The sequence below is a fragment of the Populus alba genome, chromosome 1, assembly GCF_005239225.2.
Source record: "Populus alba chromosome 1, ASM523922v2, whole genome shotgun sequence".
Lineage (NCBI taxonomy): Eukaryota > Viridiplantae > Streptophyta > Magnoliopsida > Malpighiales > Salicaceae > Populus > Populus alba.
Genome location: NC_133284.1, coordinates 42,909,113 through 42,922,998, shown reverse-complemented (window position 1 = coordinate 42,922,998; position 13,886 = coordinate 42,909,113). Strand labels below are relative to the sequence as shown.

Here is a 13,886-nt window from a genome sequence, read left to right as displayed (position 1 = left end):
ATTTGTCAGGACCTATTATTAGTATCAGAGCTTGATTACTAATGGGAACTAACAAGAAGTGTATTGAGCACTTGGAGTCTGGGCTTGGTGTAGTTTAAAAAGGACTTCAACGAATGGCGTTTAGGATGAATGACAAACTCCACCATTTGGAGGAAGCTTTTAATTGACTTTCGAATATGTTGATTACAAATCAGGAGAATCCCAACCATGACAAACATCACTAAGACGATAAAGATGGGGTTGACAGATCATCTCCTCCAAATTGAAGAAGTTGAAATTCCCTTGATTTTCAGGGGATAACCTAACCGAATGCTCCAACTGTATGGAACAATTCTTTGAATACCAGGGCACGACAAAAAACCAAAAGGTGCCCATGGCTGCTTACGACCTTGAAGAGAAGGCCAACCAATAGTGACAGTGGCTTCGTAGGATGCTACATGAATAAGGACATGTGGTTTCATTAGAAAGTTCATGAGGTTACCACCTGTGAGAGCTCCATTAACTCTTCCACCAGCCACTTGTGTAGCTCTTGCTACACTTGCGGGATCCATTAAGCGTTTTTCTTTGGAGGAAATGCAAAGGAATAAAGCATAAGGTCTTTGTTTCAACTGTAATAAATGTTTTACAACAGTCTCTTGGAGGGGTATACGGATAATGTGATATGTGAGGACATTACTAATAAACAAATGCTGGAGGATGATCATATTACAAGAAATAATAAAAGACTACCGAAGAGACCATGTATTGTTTGCAGTAAGCTTTCCTTCAACCACAGAAACCACATCATAGAGGGAAGCTAACGAAGAAAAATAGCTAGACTTACTATAGGTACTACACAAGTATAGGGACATGTTCCAGTAAACCTCATGTGTACCACCTGTACATGAGGTAAATCACTGCATTACACTTAAAGAAGGCACCGAGTTGATTAATGTGAGGATGTTGAATCGAAAAGCAAGTTCAAGAGATGTTGAATTCTAGGCTAGTTCATCTTAGCACCAACCTCTTTTTATTTTTTTTTGCCAGTTTTGCTAGTGAAGAAAAAAGATGGAAGTTGGCAATTTTATATGGACTACCACACATTTAATATCACCACCATCAAAGATCATTTTCTTATCCCAATGGTGGACGACATGCTCGATGAATTATATGGTGCCTCTTATTTTACAAAATTGGATTTATAGGCTGGATCTCATCAAGTAAGAGTAAATCTTCCAATATCTTTACGACTGCTTTCCATATTTATAATGGCCATTACAATATCTTCTAATGTCTTTTGGTATTTACAATGCCACCCTCTACTTTTCAGGCCATTATAAAAATTACGAATATCTATATTTTGACATTACCTTAAAAAATTCTTCTTGGTTTTCTTCGATGATATTCTCGTATATAGTACTACTTAGGATAAGCATGTGATTGTTGTTGAACAAACCCTAGAGATTTTAAGGCAACATAATTTTTTCTTTAAGATAAACAAATGTGTTTTGGACCAACAAGAATTAGAGTATTTGGGGCATATCATCACGTCTTGAGTAAAGGTTGATGAAAAATAATTGCAGCTATGCTCGTATGACGCTAACCTAATAATATTTCTGAGTTGCGTGTTTTTTAGGCTTGAAAAGGTATTATATGAAGTTCATTCAAAGTTCTGGCATCATCACATGACCTCTTACCTATTTACTCATAAAGGGAAAGTTTGGATGGAATGACGATGCTGAAACAACCTTTTTGGCTCTTAAGCAAGCAATGACCACCATTTCCATTTTGGCTATGTCTAATTTTAATGATTCCTTCACCATTGTAACCGATGCCTTGAGAGACAGAAGTGGCATAGTGTTATCACAGCAAGACAAGCCTATTGCATTTATGAGTCAAGCCATTGGGGTTACAAAAAAATCTTGGTCAATCTATGCTAAAGAAATGATTGCAATTGTGGAGGCCTTCCGCTTATAGCATCTTTATTTACTAGGAAGAAATTTTTTCAGCCTAACTGACTAGCGTGACTTCAAGTATTTTTTGGAGCAACGTGCAACAACAACCAAGCAATAAAAGTGGGTAGCCAAATTAATAGGCTATAACTATGAAATTACTTATCGTCCAAGCTGTGTGAACTCAGCTACAAACACCTTTTCACACAAGCCTCACAAATCATTCTTCATCATCTACATTTGCCCTCTATCACTATGTGAGATGAGATTAAAAGAGCATACGAAGGGGATTCATATATACAATTAGTAGATTAGAAGGCTAAGGCCTAAACCGAAGGGCATCACTCATAACGCCAAAGACTCTTATTATTCAAAGAAAGAGTGGTTATTCCTTCTCATGAGGTGCTGCGGACCAAGCTTATATATGATGCTTATGACACAAAAATTAGGGGGCACTCGGAAGTCTTATGGACATTTAAAAGTCTAGCTCAATAATTTTTTTGGCCTCAAATGTACCAAGTAGTCCATGATTATGTTAAGTGATATGAAGTCTACCACAAAATGAAGTATGAAACACTTTCCCCTGCGAGACTCCTGCAACATTTGCCCATTCCTTGTCAAGTCTGGGATGATATCACTCTTGACTTCATTAAAGGCTTGCCAACATTCAACGACAATTGAAAGCTTGCCAACATCCAATGACAATGGTACAATTTTAGTAGTTGTCGACGGGTTAAGTAAATTTGCACATTTCTTAACTTTAACTCATCTTTTTACTATTAAAGGCATGGCTGGAAATTTTTTTAAAGGGGTTTATCAAATTACATGGTCTTCCCAAATCAATCATTAGTGATCGGGACCCTATCTTTATTAGCCAATTTTGGCAAGGATTCTTCCAAATGTCAGGTACTAAATTGAAACTCAGCTTCACCTACCATCCACAAATCGATAGATAAACAGAAGTGGCCAATCATTATGCAAAGCAATATCTCCACTACTTTGTTCACCAATGGCCACAAAAAAAAAGAGCACCTACATTCTGTGGGCAAAACTGTGGTATAATACGATTACCATGTATCTAGGAGAATGACCCCACTCTAGGCGTTTAATAATAATAATAATAATAATAATAAAGACTTTGAGATGTAAGATTAATGTGAGGATTAAACAATGATAAAAACAAATGTCAATGTTAGAGGATCTACTAATGGTATCTCAAACAAGTATAGTATAAACTCTTATTACTCAACTAGAAACAACACACAAAGGAGGTTCTGATTGGATTATAAATTGTTAACATGATTACATTAATTATCTTATTCGAGTAATGGCAATACTTGGAAATATTATTAGGTATTCATGGTGATAACTTATGTTAACAACAAATCAAGTTCCTTGAATAGCACAGGTGTCGATTATACCATACAGTTGAGCTATGAAAGTGTCAAGTATTTGTTGTACCAAGGGTTGTTCAACACAAATCTAGAAGAACCATTTAACAAGCAAGGTATCAAAAGTGAGCAAGATAATAAATATAAAACATGTTAATATCAAACATTAAAGTCCATGTTAAGTTTATACTATACTTATTCTTACACCATTAGTGTAACCTTTTCACATTAACATAATAAATTCAGCTAAACATAATGAAAGAAAGAAATATAAATAAACAAGATAAGAACATAATTATATAAATAAAGGAAAGGAAATGAAAAGCATAAACAAGATATTAATATAATATAAAATAAAACTTGAGCATTACAAAAAAAATATAAAGAAAGAGAGTAAGAGCATGATCTTGATCTGAACACTAAGATGCCTAAATGCATGGAAAATGCCTCCTTTTATAGGCCAAAATTTAAAACCATTGATTTGATGAATAATTGTTGAGTGGGTGGCCACATCTTGACTTGGTGACAATCCTTATCTTCTTGTCTAAACAAAATGTCATTGCTAATGTCATAATTTGAACCAACTTTACTCATGAAAGTTCTAGGAAGTTGTCTCAGCTTTCTAGAAAAAAAACATTGAGGTCATTTGAACTTCTAAAACTCGAGAGATAGGCTGAACACTAAATAGTATCTGGGCTGCAAGATAAATTCGAACTTGAACTTGAAAATGACCTTTTTAAATCCTAAACTCCATATGAAAGTTTTAGGCCTATGTCTTATCTTTCCATCCATATAAAGCAGACCTAAATCTGAGATTTACAGCTCCATATATGACCCAATTACCAAACAGTGTCCTAGTTTGGACTAAACCATCAACACTTTTCTAAGCTTCACCCTCTTTGTCTACACAATTTCAGTAGTTGAATTCATTAATCAATTCTTTGATTTATGTGATAGACTTGCAATTAAGATGAACATTTACCATAAATTAAGGTATCTTATAGCATCAGACTTGTTATTATAAAACATGCTTTCGTTTAGGAGTTATTGATACTTCAAGTGCAAAATGACGATAAAAAACCTTGATAATACACTTTTAAGTACTAATCAGCGTTGCCTCCTCCACTTCCCATCTATCATAGTGACTTAGCTTTTGAGCATGAAGTCGATCAAAGTCTCATGTCTAGAGAAGAGTTGTTATGCCAATTTAAAACTAATCTGGAGACTTCTAGTGTAACATCCCTATTACCGAAACCAACATATCAAACAAAAAAAAAGAAAGAAAAAAGAAAAACATAGTAATTTCATTTTACTTTATTTTCTATGTTGAACTCATACAAAGTTTATTGAAATTTCTACTAAAATTTTGGCAGAGTTTCCCCTATATTGGGAGGTCCTAGGTTATCAACAAATCATTTGTACATACGTCTTGTATTCATTATTCATACACAATCCAATCATTCCAAGTCTTAAACTGTAACACCCCAAACTTTTAAGATAAAAATTCACACAATTATCAAGTTATAAAAATAATAAGAATCATAGGATTTAAGAGATAACCATTAATTAATCATCATAATTGCATTCATACATTAGCATAATGAAGATTCTAAATTTCAAATTACTACTTAAAGCTTTAACAAAATAATACTACATAACTTTATATATATAAGTTAGAAGTATTGTTATATACAATCCAAAAGAAAATTCTTCCATCTTTCTATTAACTTAAGTGACTATACAGAGGGAACACCCATGTATTAAGATGATCTAGTATATTTTTCATTACGCTAACAATTTTCTTTTTAATTCATTTATCATCAATTTCTATAGTTTCCCACCTATCAGTACACCAATCTTATCTAATAATAACTAATTATATTGATTACCCATTCGCAGGGCACTAATTTAGGTAGCTCTAGGATCAATTTAATCATTTCTCCTCATCCTTTGTATTATATTTTATTTTACTAAATCAAGATGATATTATTATATCCGAGTCAATCACATAAAACAAACAACGGATCACAAGATATGAGATGTGACAATGCCTCAATATGCGCCTTATTCTCAACCTTTTTTTTAAGATTGAACAAGTACATGCACATATATAATTAATAAAAAATTATCAATTAAAAAAATAAAAAATAAAAACATTTAATTATGAATTACATAGCAACTATAATATCTAACCTCTCGAATGAATACATCCATCTGAATTGGACCGGTCCTCCAACTTTTACCTCAAATGGCAAATGTACGAGTAGATGCTCCATTGAGTCAAAAAATGATGGAGGCCATCTCAAGTTTGCATATTGTCTTGACGATATTCATTTCAAGCCTCTCAATGTGATCAACATTCAACTTGCTGGAACATATATCTCTAAAGAAATGATTGGTTTTCGTTAGTCTAGGTGTGATTAGGAAGTATCTAAGTTTTTTATGCTGGAACATATGATGTGATTGGTGTCATATCATATGCTCAGCAGTCATTGGTGACATGAATAACCTTTATAGTCTAGGTGTGATTGAGAAGTATCTAAGGTTTTTACATGTCACGAGAGTCTTCCCTCTACCAGTTCTGGGTTTGTAACGAAAATGCCAACATGTCATGCATTTGGTTAGCTCAATATTTTCAAGGTAGTATAACATGCAGAAGTTAGGGCATATATCAATTTTTGGTATCCTAAATCGAAGGGTTTTATCATGAACTTGGTAACATAGAAGTTCTCTTTTAGCTTGTTCCCTTCAGGTAAAATGCTTCTCGCTCATTCGATAATCTTGTCATAACTGGCCTCACTTAACTCGTGATTTGACTTGATGGTGAACACCTGTGCTACGACCGATAATTTATTGTGGTTCGTGTAGCCATTCCATAATGGTTCATCAGAATCTTTCAACATATCAAAAAACCTTGCTACATCTGAATTAGGTTCTTCTTCTACGATTGGACATTTACTGACATGACCTTCACTCATTCTCATTGCATCCATAACCATATTCCTGTAAGGATTATTGTTGTCATTTCCAACTTCATGCATGTTGCTAGCACTAGAAGTTGACCCAACCACCTTTTTTACCATGCTCTTATTGGAAACAAATAGTTACCCGTGTGCATACCAACATAGGTAATCCTCCATGAACCTTTTGGTTAGAAGATGCATCATTACAACATCTTGATGCAAAAACTTTTTATTTTTACACTTCTTGCATGAACACCTAATACTGCCATTGGTAAAATTCCTCGAGATAGATGTTGTGAAATTAATAAAACCCTGAACCCCGTTACAATAATCCATCCTCTACAATCCTTGGGGTGAGTCCTGATACATTCATGAACGATCATCCATGACTTCTATTGAACCTCTATAAAATTATGACGACAATATGTATTAACTAACTATGTTACATAAATAAACATAACAAAAATATTGGTTTGCCCCAACATTATCCAACAAACTAAAAAAACACTTATGTTAAATATTCATTATCAACTATCAACTATCAACGTCCATACAAATTTATACATATATAAATTTACGGAAATCACAACTTCCTAATAGAATTGATAAAAATTAAAACGGACCCGTTAAATAAATTATTATTTATTTCATCACAACACATCTAATTCGGTGTAATTCAAATAAAGTTTCAACAATTTACAAACAAATATAATTTGACAAAATCTAAAACAAACTATAACAACTACAAAATTATACATTCATACTACAAGTTTCTTTGACAAATGACAATCAAACAAGTACATACGTTAACAAAAAACATATACTAAAAAAACAATAAAATTCACATTTAAATGTTAAAACTAAAAATGATAGATTTACTTACAAAAAAATAATAAAATCCACAAGAATGGATATTGTTCTGACCACGTACAAAAGTATAAGAAACTTGAGTGCTAGCTTGTGTTGAGAAGAGGGGGAGAGGTGGGATGGGTGGTTAGCTGTAGTTTGGGAGGGGAGAGGTGGGATGGGGAAGAAGAAGGGGAAATAGAGAAAGAGAGTGTCGACATAGTATATATTGGTTTTTACCAATAGAATCACTAACGTACACGTTATGTCGATATACGCGTTCGTGATTCTGTCGGTGAATGTGTCACGTCATTATACGAAGATCTCAGTTTGAATACCTCGGTCATTCTATTGGTAAAATCATTTGAAAAAAATCCACATCATCGCACCGTTACAACTTTTAAAAAAACTATATAATCCGTCAGTGATACAGTCGGTATATACCGACAGAAACAATCCGTCTATATATACTGACTGTATCACTGACATATATTTTTTGTCAGTATATATTAATAGAATGAGAGACTGAATTATTTCCGTCGGTAAAAATTATCAATGAAAACAGTCTATCAGTAATTCCGCTAGTTTTCACTGGTTTTCTGGTAGTGGAAGTTCCCGTTGTCAGCTACTAATTTCCCTTTATTTTCAGCATTCTTATACGTAGCTTTGCTTATTTAAGCATCCAGAATTTATCAATGACGTATGAGAAAAATGTTCATCGAAATTGTGCTCCTTTTCTCTCCCAGAGAGAGAAACAATTTAATATTTGTTGGGATCTATCAGAAGGACATGGTTGATTCTGAACCAATAGGAATGTAGGCCGTAAATAACGTTAAAAGGCATCACATATCACATTTTTCAGTAATTATTGACAATGAGTCCAAAACCTTTTTGTATTATGAAGAAAGTTCAATAACAGAAGGTCGTTCTAGAGGAATTGCATAGGAACTGGAAAACATGAATCATGGTTCAGATGAACACGATGCTGCTTCACCATTTTCATCACTAATTGATATTAAGCAACACATAAATCATTTTTCCAGTTAATATGCAGCAATTAAAATAACCTATGGCATCAATTAATGTCAAAATAGCTGCAGTTGACACTGAGCTATCCTTGCGTAAGAAAGAAACGTGTTTCAGACCTAGGATTGTTCGCCTTTGTCTTGGGATGTTGCTTCTTCAATTAACATATAAATGATTTAATTATTTATTTAATATTAAATATATTTATAGAAATAATTTAATTATAGAGTAATTCATAATATAATTATATTATCTTTTTAGCAATGAATTCGCTTTTTTAAGACGCTTACATTTTTTTTTTTTTACATAGTTTGGATGCCTGGAGAAATTTTATTATTTTAAGTCAGTAAGAAGAATTAATGCTTATTATAAAATAAAGTGAAAATAACAATCTATATTATTATTTAAAACATTGCAAGTTTAATGGTAATACATGTAATACACATCAACATCAATGGCAAAATAATTTTATTCTTCTTTTTGTATTTTATTGTGTCTTATATCCCTTGTCACTATCAAACACAACTCAATTTTTATTTTTTGTTGTCTTTTTCCTAGTTTTTTAATGCAAAATTCAGAGTGTTTTTTTTATATATATATAATGTACCATGAATGTTCATTAGCATAAGTTTTAAGTAAAATATAAATTAGTTCATCTAGTTTTGAAAACTAATTAATTATTTTTTGTCCATTCATGTTATTTTTTAATTTTTTTTTCTTTTTTAAAAAAGGAAAAACAAAGTAAATGATATGAAAGAAAATAATAATTTTTTTGAAATAAAGTAATATTGAATTAAGCATGGTTAAGAGACTAATTAATTAATTTGTTTTATAAAATTAGTGGGGCTAACTTATAATTAACTCCATAAGCTTTTGATTTTACTTCGAGGTGGCCTTTCGTGTTTCCCATGGCTTCTCTACCAAACACACTACGAAACAACACACCTCCCTCAAATCAATTCTAATTCCAATTCCGACGAGCCAGGCGAAGAAAAAACCATTCGGACCACACTCCTACTCTATCAGAGAAACTGGCGATGCCTTTTCTATTGTATTCCAACTCCTACTGACGCTGAACTATAATTATGACTCAAATTCTACCATCAACAGAAACAAACCAGCCATTGCTATATCCCCATAACAATTCGAACCCAACAATAACTTCAATGGATGTTCAAGACTCGCCAAGAAAGAGTTACTGGAGATGTAGCAAGCAAGATTTTTTCCCAGAACCATCCTTCAAAGATTTGTCCTCTTACAGGACAGCACTGTTTCAGATCTGCCCTCGTTTGAAAGACCGTCTTCTCTCTCGTTCAACTGAAACCCATGAGCTCGTTACTCTACGAAGAGAGAGTGAAAATCCTATGCAAAAATGTCTCACTTGGTGGGACCTCATGTGGATGAGCTTCGGCTCTGTTGTGGGCTCTGGTATCTTTGTTATTACAGGACAAGAAGCTCGTGATAATGCAGGTCCAGCTATTGTACTTTCTTATGCACTCTCAGGGTTTTCTGCTTTGCTTTCTGTTTTTTGTTACACTGAGTTTGCTGTTGAGATTCCTGCTGCTGGAGGTTCTTTCTCTTATCTTCGCGTTGAGTTAGGTGATTTTATTGCATATCTTGCTGCTGGGAATATACTTTTAGAGGCAGTTATTGGTGCTGCGGGGTTAGGGAGGTCTTGGTCTTCATATTTTGCAAGCATGATTAATTCTAAAAACCCTGACTTTTTGAGAATTAAAATTGACTCTTTCGCTGATGGGTTTAATCTTTTAGATCCATTAGCAGTTGTAGTCCTCTTGGTGGCTAATTCTATAGCGATGAGTGGGACAAAAAGGACTTCTTTCTTGAATTGGATTGCCTCTATTGCTACTGCTTTTATCATTGCTTTTATTATTGTTGTTGGGTTTATTCATTTCAAGAGCTCAAATTTGGTACCCTATTTTCCGAAAGGGGCAGAGGGTGTTTTTGTATCTGCAGCTGTTGTGTATTGGGCCTACACTGGGTTTGATATGGTTGCTACTATGGCTGAAGAGACCAAGAACCCGTCAAAGGATATACCAATTGGCTTGGTTGGTTCAATGTCTATAATCACTGTGGTTTATTGCTTGATGGCTTTGGCATTGACAGGGATGGTCAAATATACAGAGATTGATCCAAATGCTGCGTATTCAGTTGCTTTTGCTCAAATTGGCATGAATTGGGCCTCGTATTTAGTGAGTATTTGTGCACTCAAGGGAATGACTACAAGCTTAATGGTTGGATCACTTGGACAAGGAAGATACACTACTCAAATAGCGAGATCCCATATGATTCCTCCTTGGTTTGCTCGGGTTCATCCCAAAACTGGAACACCTATCAATGCTACTCTTCTAACAACTATTCTTAGTGCTATTGTAGCATTTTTCTCCAGTTTGGATGTGTTATCGAGTGTATTTTCTATTTGTACGCTACTTATTTTCATGTTATTGGCTGTTGCATTGCTTGTGAGGCGATATTATGTGAAAGATGTTACATCAAAGAATGATTCAGTTACATTTTTTGTGTCCCTGTTCACTATTGTTGGTTCTTCAATTGGAGTTACTGCACTTTGGAATTCAGGTGTGAGAGGGTGGATTGGTTATGTGGTGGCTTCTGTTATTTGGTGTTCAGGTACTTTGGGGATCTCTTTGCTGCACAAGCACCGTGTTCCTAAAGTTTGGGGTGTTCCTCTTGTCCCATGGTTGCCGTCATTGTCAATTGCAATGAATGTGTTTCTACTTGGATCATTGGATTATCAAGCGTTCCTGAGGTTCATTATTTGCAGTGCGGTGATGATATTATACTACCTGATGGTTGGTGTCCATGCAACTTATGATGTGGCTCATCAGAACCCAAAAGAAACAGAGGCTGAAGAGGGTAGATGAGGTGTATGTATTTCTACTGCATGTTTAACAAATTGATGTTGTTATCTATGATGATAATGTTCATATTATTGGCTCAGATATTTAATGAATATTTAGCATCTTATAAAGTAAACAATATGGTTTAAGAGAATCAGGAACATAGACAAATTTGTGTTTGGAAAGTACTATGTTCAAATAAATTGATTGTTCATTGAATTTCTTCGTTGACTGTTTTTCTTGCAACTTGATATTCAATAAATTATGCTAATAAACATCTCATTGAAACTAATTTATGTACAATCCAGCATAAATCCAGGGGTCCTTGAGTATTCATTAATCCATCAATACAGATCTGCTCATCCATTTATGCAAATACAGACTCAAGATTAACCACGTGTGGTTTGCAGCTCAAAAAGTTCAGCAAAAGTACACCAATAGGGCATAGGCTTTAGAGGAAACTTGAAATGTGGTTCTGGTTTCTGCATAGTTATCTGTGGCCTGAAGGCAGAATCTCTCAATCTTATGATTGGAGCTTCATAAACTGCAAGTGGCTTGTTTAATGACATGACCTTGTTTCTTGAGCTTTCCTTTTTTTGAAATTTCTAAGGGGCAACTTCAGAACCAAGTTATCTCTAGCTGATGGGTGTTTGCTGATTGGAAAGTTCAAGTTTCCAAAGATATAGACTGGTTTCCGGTTTGATTTCTGAAAGTTCAATTCAGAGGAATTCTTTTGGTAAGGGTCTTTCCCAATTCACCCCATTCAGCATCTCTGTTTTAATGTTTGCTACTTTTAATCTCCAAGGCCATTTGAGATGAACTGTTGAAATGCTTTGCAATAATATCCGGAATGTTATAGGATCTTTAGTACATTGCCACTCTTCTTCAGTCTTGACATTAATTGAAATGGTCGTATCGAGTCTTTTACTTTGTCCTTTGCATTAATAAACATTGTTCATATCAAACTGAACCTTACTACTAGATGGTAAAACCCTGTGTAGATGACATTGGACCTTTATTCGGGGAAAATAAAATTCATAAATTACAAGATTTTTAATAGGAGACCTGAACTGGTATGTAGTCTCTTTCACTCCTGTATTGTGCTGGGAATTTCACATTCTTTGTGATTTTTAATAGGAGACCTGAACTGGTATATTGTCTCCTTTTCTCCTGTATTATGCTGCTGGGAATTTCACTTTCTGTGATTTTTTGAGATTTAGTAGGTCATTTGACATCTGTTTTATCACATGTACTGGGATCTATGCTTGAATTTAGCCATTGATTCTAGACTCAGTGCTGAGGTGTTCCACAGGATGATCTCTGCTGCCTTTTGGATGCTAGAGAGCTGGGGATGCCTACTGTATTGCAATAATACTAGTTGTGATGCAACGAGGACCTATAATGTAGGATGCAGGTCTTAGCCTTGAGCTTCCATATCAAGTAACATCTACTTGTAGACGGCCACCAAAAAGAATTAGCTTTTCTATGCCTTATCTGTTCTGAACATTTACAGAGTGATCTCCATTCTTATCTGTCAGTCATCCTCTTCATGCAAGTAAAAAAAATCAGAAAAAAAAAAATGGTTGATGTGGTCCCTCATTCATTGGTATTTTTTTAAGGGATTGTTTTCATTATAATGCTATAGCTGCATTGAAAGTCTCTAGCTCATGTTACATAAAATTTGAAGTCTACTAAAGCTGTATGCACATGTTAGATTAATTTTGTTGATAATCTCATTGAATGAATTCATGCTATTACTTTTAGGCAACTGGGTTTAACATAGTTTCATCATTTTTGTCATGTTGGCCTGGAATGTTTTTAAAGGACTTTCTTCCATAAACTGTATCTGTTGTCTTTTTGGCTTCCGATAGAAAGGACTTCAGAATGTTTGTCAGCTGAATCTCTTGAATTCTATGTTGTTTTTACTTTCCAAATGCTTGTTTCAGTTTATTCTTTGATGTTTGTAGGATTACTTGCTCTGACCAAAAGTCGATTGTGAATATTTTGACTTGTTTGCTGGAATTACCTCAGCATTTGAAAATTTTAGCATCGATATCATTTCATCTTATTCTCATGATCATTTGGCTCTTAGCTGCTCAACTGCATGAATCATTGCTCTTAAATTACCAGGATTGTGAGCATAACATACCGTTTATATGAAATAACTAGATTATATTGCAAGTCTTCTTTTTACTGTTTTGAAAGTAGTTGAGTACATTTGATTTTTGAAGGAAAGGTATGGTACTGGTAGGTTATATCTCGCAAAGTATTTCAAGTCTTCTTTTTACTGGTAGATTATATTGTAAGACTCAGTGCTGAGCTGAAGTATTTTCTGTTTCTGGATCAAGTTTTGTTAAGCATGACGCAATCTTCTTCTATATGCTAGCTTCTTCTTTTTTCCCGGTCAATCAGAGGGTTTTCTTCATCATTCTAGAAACCTTGAAAATATACAGTATTGTAGATATTAAACATATTTATCATATGTTCTCTAAGAATACAAAAGGGAGTAAATTACGTGTCTCGTTTTTTTTATAATGGAAATTGAAAAACAGTATCCTAATAAAAAAAACACGCCTATGAAAATAGATCACCGACAAAAAATTTATTGATAATTTAACTAGGGACGAAGAGCATAATAATAAAACAAATATGTACTTTTTACATGGTGTTTAGGTTATAGCTTTTGAGTTCCCATGTTTCTGTGGTTCATATACTTTTAAAAGAAATCCATCCTTTAAAAATAGTGTTATTAAAATCTTGGAAGATTGATTCCATTGTGCTTGTTTAAAACTTTAAAAATAGAATATTAATTATTAATAACAATAATTTTTAGCTTTGTCAGATTTCAATGTT

General features: G+C 33.9%; 1 protein-coding gene across 1 annotated transcript; it reads left to right on the top strand.

Moving 5' to 3' along the window:
• Positions 1 to 9,018: 9,018 nt before the first annotated feature.
• Positions 9,019 to 11,252, top strand: LOC118063564 (cationic amino acid transporter 8, vacuolar). The gene has a single exon (XM_035077625.2). It carries the CDS (start codon positions 9,243 to 9,245, stop codon positions 11,055 to 11,057), a length of 1,815 nt encoding a protein of 604 aa, XP_034933516.1. The 5' UTR covers positions 9,019 to 9,242; the 3' UTR covers positions 11,058 to 11,252.
• The last annotated feature ends 2,634 nt before the right edge of the window (positions 11,253 to 13,886 follow it).

Excerpts from the sequence above, each read along its gene's own strand:
- LOC118063564 (XM_035077625.2), top strand. The coding sequence starts at position 9,243 with ATGACTCAAATTCTACCATCAACAGAAACAAACCAGCCATTGCTATAT.